Source organism: Mizuhopecten yessoensis, unplaced genomic scaffold (genome assembly GCF_002113885.1).
Source record: "Mizuhopecten yessoensis strain PY_sf001 unplaced genomic scaffold, ASM211388v2 scaffold5193, whole genome shotgun sequence".
Classification (NCBI taxonomy): Eukaryota; Metazoa; Mollusca; class Bivalvia; order Pectinida; family Pectinidae; genus Mizuhopecten; species Mizuhopecten yessoensis.
The window spans coordinates 1361467-1380276 of NW_018405926.1; the positions used below are offsets into that span (position 1 = coordinate 1361467).

The 18810-nt window shown below is 34.9% G+C and overlaps 1 protein-coding gene across 1 annotated transcript; it reads left to right on the top strand.

Moving 5' to 3' along the window:
* The first annotated feature begins 949 nt into the window (after positions 1-949).
* Positions 950-18492, top strand: LOC110450380 (alcohol dehydrogenase [NADP(+)]-like). The gene is made up of 10 exons (XM_021497865.1): positions 950-1107; positions 4266-4433; positions 10274-10390; positions 11162-11248; positions 11763-11879; positions 13364-13479; positions 14359-14446; positions 15997-16080; positions 17509-17591; positions 18134-18492. The coding sequence occupies exons 1-10, from the start codon at positions 1033-1035 to the stop codon at positions 18174-18176; spliced, it is 978 nt and encodes a 325-aa protein (XP_021353540.1). The 5' UTR covers positions 950-1032; the 3' UTR covers positions 18177-18492.
* Positions 18493-18810: the final 318 nt, after the last annotated feature.

Consider the following 18810-nt stretch of genomic DNA (forward strand, 5'->3'; position numbering starts at 1 on the left):
TTCGTATGAGGGTTAAATTTACCAACGGGTGAACGAAAGTGTTTTTGACGCAAAATCCAATCGTCTGTACCGAAAAAGAGACAGAAAATGCAGAAAACACCAAAGTACCGGATACATGGATACTAATACTCCTGACATGGATATTGGCTTCGGCTTAGGTAAACGTCGAAAGAAATTAATATGATATGTGATATTGTCATCCATTAGTTTTCGCTTAATTATTTCACATAACTAACAATTTATGAATTCGTTTTCCTCTGTTTTCTAATCATTGGTTATGTTGCAATGGTTCAATGATGCACTAACAGTAGCGAAATGTCTTACATACATTGTACTCGTAACTTTTCTATCAAAACCAATGTCACTTAAATGTACTGTACTCGTGTCGTGTATTATCTGTGTGTGTGTGTGTAATTGATTACATTTTTGTTTCTTTCGTAGCTAAAGAGGACATGAAGTGAACAGAGTATGATTTGATGGTTCTAAATAAAAACAGATAAACTATTTTTGATACCGAAGCAGCAGCCGGTGTTAGCTCCAGTGACACCAATTGTTTGCTATTAAGCATTTAAACCGCATGATAGTGACATTGGAAACAATGAAAAAATGAAACTAATTATTGTAATTAAAATATAATCAAGTTTATTCCTTTCTATTGTTTTGTGTTCTTTTGAATTTTATGTTCAGGTTTTTTACAGTGGTGTAGTGTGGAGTCTGTTACGTCATCTATGTATTCAGGCGTTTGTATTAATAAAGCCCAGTTCTATGTAAACATAATACACACATCGGCCACGACATGAAAATACATGGACATTATGAGAGATACTGTACGTTACAAACAAAAGAGCAATGGTTTAAGTACAAAAAAAGCCTTAAAATTTACACAGATAATACGTCCAGCAGGTGTACTATGTTACCACCGGGTCAAATGTAGGTCGACACTGGCCTATTCAAGGTTTGTTTACGTGTAGATCTTGGTTGATTCAGCATTGTGGCAAACCGTTTTCCAAGGAACATAGAACACAGGCCAGCATGTCAATATCTACAATGGATATAACGCTGAACAATGGAATCAAAATGCCGTTGTTTGGGCTCGGGACGTGGCAGGTAGGTGTTTTACAGTAGTATGATAGCTGCTGCAGATAAAAAAAAAACTAAAAAAACTCATTCACACATCTTATACCTATTTGTGTTAACGACTACGAACAAATCACTTTAATATTTTGATATTACGTGATCTGTCACCTATGACTGTTTTAGAATTTATTGCAAAAATAATTAGCGCCGTCCCTGAGTAATCATGATCCCCTTACGAGTGTCCGTTTATAAAAAGCTGTGCTGAGTAATAGATGTATGTGTGATAGTAAAGCAATCTCGTTCTATTTATAGGTAAGGTCTTCTGAAGATAGTGTGCGTTCGAATTTATATGTTTATATGTTTGCTTCCTTTTAATAATGCGAATCTGATGCCGACTGTAGTTGTAGATTAATGTATGTAATGATTGAATAAAAAAAAAAGATGCGAATCGATAATATGGATTAATTCTACAACAATATGATTTGGTATTACCGGAAATTGTGTATATACGAGAGCTACATTGACAAACAATTAAACACAGGTTGATGATAGCAAGCACACAAAGGATAGCAGGGTTCTCCCTAGGCCATTTAGCCGAGACGGAGCTTTATCACATACCTGTTGAATCTTGTTATAGTAATACAAGCAATTTTCAGATCATGAAATACAACGTTCTGTTTTGCACATGTGCAATACGGAATGTTGTATTTACCTACTAGCCGGAACTACTTTTTATGGGAATCCCCTTGTCATGGCGAACTGAAAAGTTCCCGGTAGTTCTACGACATACGGAAGGTATGTGATAAAAGCAAGACCACAAACTTATCAGAAAGCACTCATGTATTAAGCGGACGTATATATTAACTAGTGCGCTCTGCGCACTCGTGACTATATATTCGTCTGCGCAATAAACTTGTGCTTTCCGATTCGTTAGAAAAACACAAGTGTGTGGTCTTGCATATGTATCAGCTTCACGTAGAAACCCACACAGCTTATATTGGCCGTACTGAGAGGGTTTTTCAAAAAATGAATTTGACATTGATTAAAAACGAATCTTCCCCAAGTCCAGTAATGAACACCACTGAGGGGTTTGAAATTAGTGGAGGAGGCAAAGTCCACATGTGTCCGGCAAGCGTGCTCACTCGAGCATAAAACACAACTGTAAGACTTGAAAACACACCACTTGATAAGGCTATTATGAATTAATTTACTCACATATGATTGCCTTTGACAATGCTAAAACAGCGTGTGTATTCAGTTAGTGATGGTCGCCATCTTGGATTGTGTAAAATACAAAACGGAAAACGAGATGAAAATTCGGATTTCTCATTTTTAAATAGGAAGAAGGGCCCGAATAAAAAAAAGTTGTTTAAACCTTTGATCAAATTTACTGACAATATTTAATGCATTTTAGAAGAAAAATATATTTAAAGTGACAGAAATTAAGGGCCACATATTTATTATGACCTCTCCCCCTAAATTTGATATGGTATTGTTGAGCATGCTTCAGTGCTGTGTCCTTCATGAACGTTCGTTAAAAATAAATCATATCAACTTAAAACAAAATCTGGGGAGAACCCTCGATAGAAACCATTGTAATGACCTAGATTCGTGGTTAAGGGAATTACTCTTTGCAGTAGTGATGGGTTTGTACGAACAGGAAGTCAAACCCCCTATGATATATCCATTTGCATCTCTTACACAAGTAAAATATAAACACATAAAATACCAAATATGGCCACATATCCAACTTTTCAGTTGAAATGACAGTGACACGTTGCATGAATGTACATCAATGAATTAAACCTACCCAAAAGTTGTTTTTGTCAACAATCGACAAACCTTTTTCAGTCCAATTTTATAAGAAATGTGTACTTCAAGTACCAAAACAAAAATCACAAACAAAGATTAAAAGACTACCTAGGGTAAACAAAGGACAGATTGACACGAAGACAAATTACAAGCACAATAAGACTAGGTTTACCAAACGAGCTCCTTTCGTACAGTATGCTTAATGAACGATTTATATAACCTCGACCGCATATTTGGTAGGGCGAGAACCGAGGTACTGAAAAAAATCTCATGATAATTTATTGTGCATGATACAAAATGGCAATACACTTTATTTTTAACGTACAATGATTTTTTTTTCCTAGTACGATCACAATGCCGACTAAACAATTTCTTCATGGTCATTGTAAATTCACATCTCTAGAATACGTACTCAAATGTACGTCGATCAAGCGTATTCTTTCACAAACAAAAGGGTATTTTCAAAATATATTTCTCAAGCAAGAAAAATAAGAATTTTGAGTGAAATTTCATAGGCATTAAAATGATTAGGTGTACACTTGTATGTGTCGTTAAATATCTTAGAACTATTACTATTTATTAATACGGTATTATCACACATGGTTACTGTAATGGGAGAGATACCATTGTCAAGATTTAATTAATTTTCGTTCAGCACATCATAAATTGGTAAGCTGTGCAAAAATACTGTTTTATCAAAGAGTCAAAGATTAGTAAAATACTGTAAGGTGTCGAGAAAATAATTCCGGCTTCTTGTAATTAATGAAACAAGCTAAGCCGTACTTTTTTAATATCGTTGAACTTTATTCCATTAAAATAAGCACGTTAAGATATTTATCTTGTTTAAATCCATGCACTTATATAATGTATTTATAATGGAAACCTTGCGGTTCATCGCTGAAATATATTTGATTGACTACAATATTTTTAAATTGCTATACATGTTTGTGTCAGACGAGAACAATTGCTCCCATTTGGAATATTATCCTCAAATGGACAAAAAACTTGCATCTTACATTAATGGAACTTGCTAAACCTTCTTTTGTATTCAAACCTCGTTGAACTTTTCATAAAAGTAAGCACGTTAAGGTATTTCTCTTGTTTGAATCCTGTACTTATCCCATGCATTTATAATGGACACTTTGAGGTCCATTGCTGGAATAAATTTGAATGATAACATTATTTGTAAATTGCTGGACGTGTTTGTACATGTATAAGAAGGGAGAAAATCCACCCATGGTTAAAAAACTTATATTTGTTTCATTAATGGAATTGATAGCCCTTATTTTGTATTGAAATATCGTTGAACTTTTCATAAAAACATAAACACATTAAAGTGTTTATCTTGTTTAGATCTGTATATATCCTTATTCCAGAGTAAACCGGAGGATGTGAAGTCTGCCGTTCGGACCGCTTTAGACACTGGGTACCGCCTCATTGACACGGCTTTCAATTACCAAAACGAGGAGGCAATAGGTGAAGTCCTAAAGAAGTATACTGAAACCGGCAAAGTAAAGAGGGAGGACCTTTATATAACGACGAAGGTATTGAAGGCAGGCCATTATAAATAATGCTAATGAAATAAACTGAAAGCAATCGAATAGGAAGGATCCGCTGACTATTACGTAGGTGTAGTAGGACGAGGAAAATTGATAAAGATAGTCGCCGTCGCTTGGCACTCAAGCCCGATGCTCTACCACTGAGCTAAACGGAAATCCCCTACAGCTTACGTTTGTAAGGCAACCTAATCAATGCACATCTTTTACAAAAGTACTGAAGGGTTATATTCAAGGTAAAGTATGGCGCAAAAATCCAAATGAAAGATTTGATAATCATCACCAGAGAAAAAGAGGGTAAGTTACAATGTATGGTTAATATAATACAATCAATACAAAGGCGGGAACCGGGATATAACTAACCTAAATAAACCAAGAAACTTGAAAAGTAGCCTCTGTTTGTGACAGCTGTACGGAATAGAAGCTGACATATTGTAAGTATATTCTTAAAAAAAGTAATCAAAGTCAGTGAAAGGGGGAGGCAATAATGCCTAAAAAGGCTAAGAAACAGATGTATTACTTGTGGATAATGCCACTAAACAAACGGAGATGACCAGTATACTGTGTACCAGTTATGTCGCAAGAAGGGTGAATGAGAGATACATTTTAGCAACGCCGAAAATGCCCAGACACAACTGGAGAGATAAACTAATAAAATCACATTCTTCTCAAAATGTAACGTTTTCTGAGAATCAGAACTTTCATTTTCACATCTTCTTCATTGTCAAGTAATAACAAGATTCCATATTTAGGTCAATTTAGGTCAAATTGATCATCTAAAATCGATAAATGTTGCATTTCTTATCTCTTAACGTTGTAAAGCTATATCATTTTATCATTAATATAAAGGTCAGCAAAGGTCAAATATAATATCAATATTGATTCATTTGGCAAAGCTTTTATTCCTGTAGGCTATAGTATGCGTAGTATTTCTTAAACCACTTACCAAGCATTTTCGTATCACGTGCGTACAGTTTGCGTCTACGGCTTTCCGCTCAAAAACGGTTTGTCAACCGTTCGGTTATGTACTGTCTTTTTAACGGAATAATACTATGACGAAATGAAACGCTGATATAATTCATTAGTAACCACATATAAAGAAAATTGATATACACGCTGAATATAACTCAGCAGGCAGTGTACATAGTATTTCCTTCAGGTGTACGTCGAATTCAAGTCAGGACGTCACCGACCAATATTTGGCATAGATAAAACGTCAAAATGATGGCAGATATTACGTAAAATTTACGTCTATACGTAACCATTATCTGAAGTAAATTAAACTGTCTTAGGCCAGTTTTTAATTATCATAAAACACAACAATTCTAAATAAAAGCTGAAAATAAATGTAAAGAAAATTGTATTCTTGAGTACTGGTGTTGTTGATATGATATTTATTTTGGTATGTATCGTAATTTGCAAATGAACATGATTCATTTACTTCGGATTCCCAACTCTCAATTGAAGATCGTTCAACATTCTTGAATCTTATGTTTAATTTCAATAATTAAACATACATGTAGCCCCATTAAACTGTAGATAGCATGATGCCGATAGAACACCAACTGTATACACCACGTTTAGACCAATAAGGGCAAACCAGGATTTCCTTTGTTCCATTATCAGTGCTAGTAACGAGGTCGAAATATGCACACCTGTTGTCGTAATAAAAGAGAATAACTAAGTACATTTGTATATTAAAGCATTTATTATATTGTTTTTAATTGGTTGTTATATTATTTCACCTTCATGTAAATACTAAGTAGATGCATTGAGCAGACCATAACACGGTGATAAATAGTCATCTAAATTACTTAAGTATTCATGAATTAGCCCCGGTTTTATGTATGTATGTGTATACATTTATATTATTTTAACTAAACTTAGTATCAGCCAAATTTGCATTTGATACTGACATGAATAAATGTATGCTCTTCTGTCCCTCCGTTTCCCATTTACATTATGGTTGTACTTATTCCATGTATTTATAATGGAAACTTTTAGGTCAATTGGATCGACAATACTATTTGTAAATTTCTGAAAATATTTCTATAAGAAGAAAACATTGTTCCCGTTTTAAATATTATCCCCCATGGTCAAACCACTTAAATATGTATGATTGTATGAACATATTACCATTATGCAAATATGTGAAAATGTTCAGCCAACCAGAAAGAACAGCAAATGTGTAAAGGTACCTGACGATGAAAAAAGAATAGATGGAGAAGAACGGAAGATTGCATTTAATCTCAACTTATATTTGACGTAAAGAATTACTTATTTTTCACTAAGGCAATGATGTCAATATGACTTGAAATATTTCCCATTATTTCATCTACACCTGACATCAGGATTTAATGTCAAGCTGACGAAGATATAATGTCCAATGCTGCTTATATAATAAGTCAAATCAATGGTAGACACGGTGAAACTAAATTAAAAATAAAAACCAAAGCTTTACCCAGTACTGATATATATTTACAGTTTCAAGTGTAATTGACTCAATAATCTTGTTGGGGTCATTGTCATTATCACTCGATAACGACAGTCATTCTCGTGCGCGTAGTGATACATACACCGTGTACATAATTATGTGTACGTTACACTTTGTAAAAACCCGGAGGTTTCCATTAGTATTGTCGGAAGTAAACAGAATTGCCGGGAATACCATATTTGTACAATTCATTCGGTGTATTCATGCAAAAGATACATTGTTGAAATGTATCCATACATTATTGAAATTTATACAGTCCGATGACGTCACGTTGTTTACAACGCCCGATGATTGCTGCACCGACTGAGAGGACGGCTGGATTTTGTGTTGTTTTACGTGTTTGTGTTCATTTACATACGTTTACTTTGATGACATAGTGTAAACAGTACCCAGAAATACGATATTAAATTCAATCTTGACAATAACGTTCGATAAACGGCAATTTTGCTGTAATGTTTTCAACTGCACTCGATAAGGCTGGTAGATAGTGGTAATCACAGGACGGGTTCGATAAATTTACATGACCTACATGTCATTTGCTTGCCTAAATACTGATGGTAAGATCACAGCACACGAACTGGGTTCTATGATGATTGAAGTTAAAATCAAAATTTTAAAACTACTTCGAGTGTTTGTGATTTTGTAGACACTATGCCTAGTTACCGTTGGCGTGGAGTCTACAAAAACACAGGAGAGTTCCAAAACTGCGAGCCGTTGGTGACATATTATAGCGTTCCGGAATTAAACGGGACATCTTTGGGTATTAAATATACTGTTGAGATAAGCTTATAATGATTTTATTATAACAGTTTATGAATGCGAGTGAAATATTGTACGAGTGCATCGGGTCACGCAACTTTGCAAGTTGTGCTAAAATAGCCACATAGAGCAACTTTGAAGTAAAAAATATCGCTAATGAGTTATGATTACATTTTTTAAGAGCGAACATACAAACCAAAGTGATGTTTATGTTGAAGATATGCAGCCGATTTTGTTCGTATAAGTCATGTCACGGTGGCCTTCGGCGCGTGGCGCGAAGCGTAGACTAACCGTATCACACATCGGGCTTGAATGGAATGCTTGTTATCCTCTCGTGGGATATATTACGGTTAAAAACACGCGTTTTATGTAATATTAAAGAAAAATACTACAAATATAAGGATAAACTTTCTATTTAGTTTAGGTTATCGGATGATAACTACAATGGAACTCGGGTAAATTAATCATAATCGGCTTTACCGATTATTCGATTTACCCGAGTTCCATTGTAGTTATTACCCGATAACCTAAATTAAATATAAAATTAATCCTTAAATCAACTAGTTTTAAATTCGGTAAACTGACGACGAAGATGTTTTTATTAAAGATCATTGCCTATTACCAGTGTGTCGCATTGGCTGTGTCCTGTCAGCGTTTCGAGCATTTCGATTAAGATAAGAAATGTAATCGGCTTTTATCAAAATAAAAATCGAATTGTTTCGCAAAAGATTCATTCCTTACAAGTGTCATCCGTACCGTTTGCGTAGCACTTACGTATAGTCTCCATAGTAATTGCGTGGTATTTACGTAGCGTTTCCATAATGATTGCGTAACATTTCCGTAGCACTTGCGTAGCGTTAACATAGTAATTAGGGCCCCGTATCGGAGATACGGGTGCCCTATAGTAATCACTCTGTCTGTCTGTCTGTCCGTCCACAAATTTTGTTCCTGGCTGATAACTTTGGTATTTATTGACCGATGTACATGAAACTTGGTCAAGATGTTCAGTTCACAAAAATACACATTGAGGTAAAAAGTCAAGGTCAAAGGTCAAGGTCATTATGTTCAAAGGTCAAGATCAACTTTTACATCTTTTTACTGATGAACATTTTGTTATGACATTATGAAGCAAAGTTGATCAGAATTAAACAAGAAGTCAACTGACCAAAGGTCAAGGTCATTGGGTCAGGGGTCAAGGTAAAATTTTGTAGCTTTTCACTGGTGAACATTTCGCTATGACATTATGGAGCAAAGTTGTTCGGAATTAAACAAAAAGACACACTGAGGGAAAAAGTCGAGTTCAAAGGTTAAGTCATTAGACTCAAAGGTCAAGGTCAAATTTTGCATCTTTTCACTGATGAACATTTTGTTATGGCATGATGAAGCAAAGTTGATTAGAATTAAACAATGAGTCAACTGACCAAAGGTCAAGGTCATTAGGTTGAAGGTCAAGGTTAAATTTCGTATCTCTTCACCGGTGAAAATTTCGCTATGACACTTTGAAGCAATGTAGCTCAGAATTAAACAAGGATTCAATTGACCAAAGGTCAAGCTCACTGGGTCAAAGTTGAAGGTTAAATTTTGTACCTTTTCCCTGATGAACATTTTGTTATGACATTATGAAGCAATGTTGTTCAGAACTTAACACAGAGTCAACTGACCTTAGGTCCAAGTTACGGGGTCCAAAGGGTCCAGGTCAAGTTTTGTATTTTTCACTGATGAACATTTTGTTATGATATTAAGAAGCAAAGTTGGTCGGAATTAAAGAATAAGTCAACTGACCAAAGATCAGGATCACTGGGTCAATGGTCAAGGTGATTTGGGTCCAAAGGTCAAAGACAAAGTGGATCTCTGACTTTGACCCTGGCTGTTGATGGAGGAGGTATATAAGGCGAAATAAAACAAATCAAAGCTAACAAATGAGTATTGCACCATATTTACATTTCTGTTAGCCCAGCAAATATGGAGGTGGAAGGAAACAAGACTCACATCATAGTACATGTAAAATGTATATTTTGCTTCCTTGCGATTCTTTTTGAAGTCCAAATATCAAACGTCAAGCTCAGCTATATGGGCAGATTGCTTCTTGGTGATTATGGGGGATATATTACCACAAGACGGGGCCCTTACTGACCTGTCAGTGTTCTAGTTGTGTAACGTTTCCGTTGCACGTGCGTAATGTTTCCATTGTAATTGTGGAGCATAAGCAATTACAAAATATATAGTATCGCTTGCAGTTTATGTTATATAAGATTTTCGGGATTGTTCAAAAGGCTACAGTTTCCTTTACAGAAGAAGATTTGTTTTCCCGACAAACGTACAACGCAGATGTGAACTTGATTAAGATTGACAAAGCTTGTTAAGTCGATGAAGCGGGAAAAGCTTGCATATTTACCTGTCTGGAACACCTGTTCATATTTTCTTTGTGATTTTCCTTTGAAACTATTCTTTTGCATATTTTACCAAAGTTTCAAATTCTTGATTACAAATTTTCATTTTGTTTACTATTCGATATCAAGCTGTTGTAGTATTTTATATGAGTATGATACTAAATACATAATATGTACATTTACAGTTAGGAAATATCCTCACCCGACCAGCTGACGTTCAGTATGCCATGTCCGAAAGTCTGAGAAAACTACAGGTTTCATACGTGGACCTTTTCCTGATACACATCCCTTTGGTGCTGAAGGTAAGTTGTAAGTTTCACACATGTTGAGTTCCAATAACCGTTTTCGCCACATGTATTGCAGAGACCGAGTATCTCTTTCTGGGCTCCACCTCGTGTATACATTGTATGAAAAGAATGCGATGGTGTATGGTAAATGTACATGCAGCGAAACTTTCGTCCTCTACCATATTAATTCCATGTTAATTTCGCCCTTTACATGTGATTACTATACACGTTAAATTTCGTAATTACATTCGCTGCCGTGATACCTTCGCTCTAATTAAAAAGGGCGAAAAAGGCGAAAGTGAAACTGTGGCGAAAGTTTTCCGGCTTACAATACTTGAGTGCCTTGGAGTCGCCGCAATTCATGTTGCAATATTTCCGTTCTGGTTATGATTCCCGAATTGCTCTTTTAATTTATTTATTTATTTATGACTTATTTATTCGTTCATGTAATCGTACAAAGTTGAAGAGTCTACATTAAAATACAACTGATAATTGTATAAATATTTCCATGTCATCAAAAACAGTACGTAGCAATACGAAATAGGCCGATATGTTTTTATTTTATTCACTGGCACTTCGAATTTTATTGCGGACGAATACATTCATTAATGAACGTTGTGGGTGTGTTCTTCCGCCAAGTGAATGAGTGCCATGTGTCAGACCCCAGAAAAGGAATAAATGACTGATATTGTGTTTATGAAAAAGTACACTTATTCTTAAAAAGTCATAATTGTTTTCCGCATAATTAACTCAATTCATTGATAAATGTATAATTCCTTTGCTTAGAAACAGGCCGACCCATACAATATCTTACCCATGAAAGATGGCCAGCTTGACCATGATGGCGCAGTTGACTTTGAAGGCGTCTGGAAGGCGAGTTATACTTAAGCTATCTGCTAGTTTCATACATAACCATTGTATTGGCCATAGTTTCATTGGTGGACAGTGTTTTATTCTCTTGTAAGCGATTACATTCCGAGATTGTCCAGACATATGGTATAACACAGTATAAGGTACCCTGTCCCATGCAGGCAAAATACTAGATATTCTACTGTGGTTGTTCGTATATACATGAGCACCCCGATACAGCTGTAGATTAATTGTGCAAAAGGTAGTTCTCGTGGCTAGAGTGACGGTATACAATTTGAGATCAAGGATTCGAATCCCTGTTTGCTTCTCTAGATTGTTTTTTCACTCAAAACACTATTGTTGACTTTATCTTGTAAATTTTGTCTGAATTATATTTTCTCTAACGTCTCTCAAGTAATAAAGCTACAGTAATGCCGAAAAACAAGTTCTAGCATGTATTGTTAATCTTTGGCAGGGTACAGGTATCTTTAAATATAAACTTTACATTTCTCATTATTCGTATTTGTAATATAAATAGGAGATGGAAAAACTTGTTGACGAAGGGAAGACAAAGAACATTGGCATATCAAACTTCAATGTTGCACAAGTGGAACGAATCATGAAGGTGGCACGTGTTAAACCAGTGGTCAATCAGGTAGGGTAATGCTCTCACGTGTTACACCAGTGGTGAATCAGGTAGGATAATGTTCTCACGTGTTAAACCAGTAGTGAATCAGGTAGGACAATGCTCTCACGTGTTAAACCAGAAGTGAATCAGGTAGGACAATGCTCTCACGTGTTCAACCAGTAGTGAATCAGGTAGGACAATGCTCTCACGTGTTAAACCAGTAGTGAATCAGGTAGGACAATGCTCTCACGTGTTAAACCAGTAGTGAATAAGTTAGGACAATGCTCTCACGTGTTAAACTAGTGGTGAATCGGATAGGATAATGTTCTCACGTGTTAAACCAGTGGTGAATCGGGTAAGATAATGGTCCAATGTATTAATTCAGTGGTGAATTAGGTAGGTCGATAATTGCACGTTTTACATCAGTGATCAATCAGGTAGGGTTATGCTCTCACGTGTTACACCAGTGGTGAACCGAGTAGGACAATGCTCTCACGTGTTAAACCAGTGGTGAATCAGGTAAGATAATGCTCTCACGTGTTAAACCAGTGGTTAATCGGGTAAGATAATGGTCCAATATATGAATTCAGTGGTGAATCAGGTAGGTCGATAATTGCACGTGTTACATCATTGGTGAATCAGGTAGGATAATGTTCGCACATGTTGAACCAATGGTGATTAAGGTGGGATGATGCTTACACGTGTTCAACCAGTGGTGAATTAGATGCGATAACGCGTGCACATTGTGTTTCAGTTATGAATCAGGAAGGATAATGCTCTCACGAGCTAAATGAGTAGCAAATGTGGAAGTATAACTCTCGCAAATGTTAAACCAGTGGTGCATGAGATAGAAAAATAATAGGCACGTCTTAAACCAGTGCTGAACTGAGTAGGACACTGCTCTCACGTGTTAAACCAATGGTGAATCGGGTAGGATAATGCCCTCACGTACGTATTAAACCAGTGGTGCATGAGGTATGAATATAAAAGCACGTGTTAAACCATTAGTGAATCGGGTAGGATAAAGCTCTTACGTATGTGTTAAACCAATGGTGAATCGGGTAGGATATAGCTTGCACGTAAAATATACAAACGGAAATGTTTCACACGCGAAAATAACCACTTTTTCAGTATATCACATGTTATTGTATATTTTCTACATAACCTTTATTAAGGGAGGTGCATGAATATGATTAGAAATGATTTGATATAGTATTCTATTTTTCTGTAATTTGTTATTATACGGACAAATCTAAGAACAATAATGTTTAAATCAAAGTTTGTTTAATTAGATTGAAATCAGTTTACTATAATTGAGTTTAACCTTAAATGGGTCGTTGTGAAACATATACATCATGAATGAATCAGATCCGCTCTACATCGTTCAATTTATAATTATTATGTATCGTCTTTAGGAGAACCTTTGGGAAGCTTAATTAAACGAGAGAAATAAATACATGTATGCTAGTTTCGTTATATATAAAGTTGGTATTTACATCATTTTTCTACAGGTTGAGTGCCACGCCTACTTTCAACAGAAAGAATTAGAAGCTGCAATGAAGAAACATGACATAGTGATAATGGCCTACGGTTCACTTGGATCCCCCGGCAGTGCAGCAATAATTACGTGTGTTTCTATATTCACACCCTTGCACTGAAACCAACATCAGAGGATAGATTTATAATTCGTGGGCTAAGATATTGACTTCAACAAATGGTTTCTGAAAGGAAGACCATACAAAACAGAACATTCCATGTACTTGTTCAGACTTGGTTCATTGATAAAAAATATAGAAAAAAAAAATCTTATGTTTCTTTGAGTAAAGATCTGAGAGCGCAATAGCTCTATAGCAACATATTGAACTGGGTTTCCACGACTAATATAGAATATATGTACAAAAGAAGTAGATGACGAGGATTCTGTTTCTTTTATGAAAATATCCAAGATGAAAGAAACAAAAACAAAATGAACAACAGTGTTCTATTTCATGTAACAGGAGAGTAAAAATTCAACAAAGTCATACCTGGTTTATCAAACCTGGATAAACGAATTGAACATAATAATAATTAATAAACCACCTAAAATGTTTTGAATCTTGATTAACTCTAGGATTTTATTTTTATTTCTCTGATTTTCAGGATATTCGTGTTTATAATGTAGTCTTTATGTTGACAAAAGCTACTACTTCTGTAGTATACAATTTTGAATATATTTTAAGTAAGTTTACGTGTATTAAGTGTCATTTAGATAGATAAGATTGAAATTCTTGAAATAAGCAAATATAACTAATTTAGGTATACTTTAGTAAGTTAAGTATAAATCTGAATATAAGTCAGTAAAAGGTAATCTGTAAATTATACAAATAGGTATGAAATTTTTGGAAATAGGTTTTTGTTGACATTCGAAATAAGGAAAAAGAAAACAAGATGGTTCAATTTAGCTTGCAGCACGGTAAACGTTATCATTTTAATTATTGAACACATTTACAATCTGTTGTAAATACAGAGTACCAGGAGAGTCCCCACCCCCTGTGTTGCTTCAGGATCCCGTCTTAGGCGAGATGGCAAAAAAGTACAAGAAGACTCCAGCTCAGGTTGGTACTCATGCTAAAACCAGTCTATATAAGGAGACATGTTCCTTTTTCCTGATATACTACGTACACAAATATTCGGTGATAGATACATGTACCTTAATTTCTACACTTTTTCTTGTACGTAAGTTATTAGTGCATTTTATGTATGTGTTATTGTGACTTCAAACATGTATTGTTTGTCGGTATGCATGTTTCGGAAAATTTGACTTAATATAACGACAGCAACTCCAAATTATTGGAGGTCTCCATACCTATTACTACCAAAATATAAAACAAAATTTAAGATAAATGGAATTTTATCAATCAATTATATAAATAAATCTTGTGAGTAAAAAAGTCCAGATATGGTATCAAACCCGCCATTATTTCTACGTAATGATATAATCATAAGTATATTGCATTGCACAAGTTTTATGTAATATTTAGATAGTTTTACATTTGTGATGTTCATGTACACCATGTAATACAAGATAATAATATGTATGTGTATGTATGGAAATGTGTTTATGGAAAAAAGCTGAATAATAATAATAAAAAAAAATGATAAATTGTATTTACTTAAGCGAAAACGGATTTATAACATTTAATTACCAATACTTGAAAATCGATACTAGCTGACCAAATACTTTTCAAAATAATAACTAAACATTGTATATAACATGTTTTTTCAAGTCTGCGATAGAAGATTTGATCCTTATCACGTGATAGCCATTTTCTGTTGTTATCATTGCAATTTTCGAAGTAATTATTGACCATAAAAAGTGCAAACAACTGGTAGAGATACACTCTAGCTGCTATCATACTGGGGAATGTATCTACAATTCAAAGAAAAGTTACACTTAGAAACATGTGAATTTCTGTTACAAACTAAGACCGTTACGTATGATACATTTAAATGCATGCATGAACAATACGAAGACAAGTATATAATACTATTAATTATAAAGCATTATAGGGGAGACAACCCCATTATCCATCATAAATATTATATTCCGGATAGCACACGGCAGTAATAGCATTTCGCCGATGCAAACATAGTTTTTATTTGAAGCTTCTGAGACAAAATCGCATACCTTTTAGTTTTAGGTGTATTTTCTTTTAATGCAAATACTACAAAAAACAAATGAATGGTAGAAAAAATTCTATTCGAATTTTTTCTCATTTTGTACCTTTCTTCCTTCCCGTAACACTTCAATTTTGCAAATCTTAAAATTACTTCGAATAATTTTGGAACAAATACTTTTGTTTCGGAAAAAAGTTTTAACAATGTTAAAATGTGATAGCAACATTTCATAAGTTAATATATTAATAATCAGCGCTGAGGTGTATTACTTAATGTTTTACATTTGTAGACCAACAGGAAGTAAATAACTAACAACGTACAAGGTAATGTTCAGTCCAAAACCGTTATCATCCGAAAAACCCAGACATAGTCCCAAGAAGGTGAATGCGTAAAGGAAATATGTTGAAATTCTAATCTGTGATGAAATAATGTATGCTTATATCAAAAGTATATGAAGTGCAATAATTTCCTCCGTATTATATTCCAGATTCTGATAAGGAACTTGCTCCAGAGGAAGGTGATAGTTATCCCGAAAAGTGTAACGCCCAGTAGGATACAGGAGAATGGAAACGTAAGTAACAGAGAAGTAACAACACTCTTGATTCGATTAAATCATCATCAATAATACGTTGTAAATGACCAAATGATCGGACAAACTCAAATTCCAAATATATGCAACACTGTTTACCAGTAAGTTTCCGCCGAAGTGTAACTTTCGTCTTTTTCGCCCTCGGTGTAGAGGGCGAATCCCTCATAGGAGCCAACATATGTTGACAACATAATAAAAATAGCAATCAAATGTGAAGAGCGAAATCAACCCTGGGCGAATACGGATTTAACCAGGGCGAAAGTTTGGCTGGGCGAAAGTATCCCGGTATACAGTATAACATTTTTAAGCTATCATCTAATACTATTCGCTTTCTGCGAAGTTAATAAAAAAAGTAGGCGAAGAATATGTAGTAAGAACAAAGGACACACACATCACAGTAAAACTTTAAAATAATTGTAATGGATACGGTGCTCCAAAACGAATAATTAGCATGTGCCTTTTTTCGTGTGATTGTTTTATGTTAAATTAAGGGCCCTCGAGAACACTACCTGCCTTAAAAGCTGTTTTCTGAGCACTTTGTACTTGAACGTCAATATAGCCCACAAACGAGAGGCTTCTCGAGTAAATGGGTAATATATTTATGGTCTACAATGACGTCAGTATTGTTGTTTGCAGAGATATCACCTTTGAAGATAATTCGCTAAGGGAAATATGATTCGCTTCATTTTCACTTCTGCAAGGTTATTACAAGTTTTACGTAAAACACACACAGGTGATTGCATCATTAACATTGCGCAAGATATACAGCATGCCAGTAATTAATCACGCTACACCATAAATAGCCAACAACATTAGATGTAGCACCTTATCTAGCTAGAAAAGGCGACTCTTAAGCGCTCTACTGTACATAGCTATACGATTTATACAATCAATACAATTGATATATATATATTCAATGATACATTAATCAATACAATTTTGAAGAATTTGCAAGAGTTGTATGTATGCGTTTGTGCTGGAGATGTATTGTGTTCTGATTGTTGTGGGACCATGCTTCCAACTTCATCTTTTATACTGCCATCTCCCTCTAATGCTACAGTACAGATTCCTTAACACCAATCCAAGACCATTATATTTTAAAAGTGACAGGTAAAATCACTTTTTCTGAATTTTATATTCCATGCTTACGACGATTTCAGGGATCAATCTCCAGCCACCTGCGTGGAAGAGCGGAGTGTTAACCACATGGCCAATCCGCCGAATCAACTGTTCCCTCTTTTAAGGACTCATCAGTGAGGCTAGAGGTAGACTCTACTGGTCCCACCAGCAGAGTCTACTACATTGTATTTAAATGAACTAACATGATCGGAGAACATGAACATGTGGTTGCATCTATAACATTTGGTAATGTAAATGTAAATAATAATATACGCTTTTGATATATTTCAGGTGTTTGATTTCAAGATTTCCTCTGAAGATATGGCCACTATTGCCGGCATTGACAAGGACTTGCGAATGTTTAAATTCCACATGTAGGTTATCAATGATATAAAAAAACATATAAAATATTATCAACTAAATTTAGTCACCATTGCTGACAGCACAGTTTCCTGCAGCTGGACTTATTCGTTTACAATCATAGAATTCATGTCAAAATGAACACAATACCTTTCCAGCTACAAAACAAGTTTTTAACAGCAGTCAGCTGGATGACTTTGTTTCAGGTGCTGATATTCGATCAATTGCTGTTTACTTTCCTTTTCCATTTATACCTATTGCAAAAGCCATTGACTGTGTTGAAACATCGCAAGAGTGTATGTAGACAGCGACCTTTAACCGACTTTACGTGCCTTTAAAAGTATCAATGTGTGAGACAATCACATACAATGTATATGTTTTTTATTGTATGTTGTGTTTTTCTCGTGAGGTCACGTTGCTCTTATAATCTGATGTAGTGTTATGTGCTTACATCAAAGTTCTTATAGTAGTATATTTTTATAAAGAAAATAGTTCAAAACAATTAACCGTAAAAATATTTTGATATAATACCAACTTCATTGTTATTATCTTTCAGAATGGCCAACGCACCCGATTATCCTTTCAATTGTCCCGTATAGAAGCTGGAATTGGAACTATGACTTCATGCATAAGCTGTGTGTGGAATTGAGGTGCTATGGACAATCAGATTTAGTTACTTGTTTCCAGTGTGTCAGAAGTGTGGTTCAGTAACATTTAGATGTACGGTGAACAATTTCCAAGATTCCATCTTAGCTACAATACATAAGGATTAAATTTTGATCTGTCAAATATTCAAGCAAATATGAATGGGGAAATTTACTTACACAACGACATGAACGGTCGTAGCGAAGGTCGTTCATGTGAAGTGTGCTTTTTGTTTTGTTTCATTGATTATTCAAGGATATTAAATATAAATATGTGAAACTAAATTCACTTTGGTACATGCTTTCTTATCGTGAGTTTATCCAGATGTATTCCCTACATCGCCAATATTTTGATCGCTGTGTGTGGACCCATATGGGACATCGAAATACCTTGTCAGTTTGAGCTTTGTCTGAAAGATATCATGGATACGAATTACGATAGAACGTGTCACTGTTGTGACAAAAGGTATAGTATACTGTAGTTTAAGCTGACTCATTATCAAAAATGTTAATAACAATAAAAGAGAGAGTAAGATAAATATTAAAATAATAAAAATAACGATAAACTGTAGATTTAGCAACTTTTCCA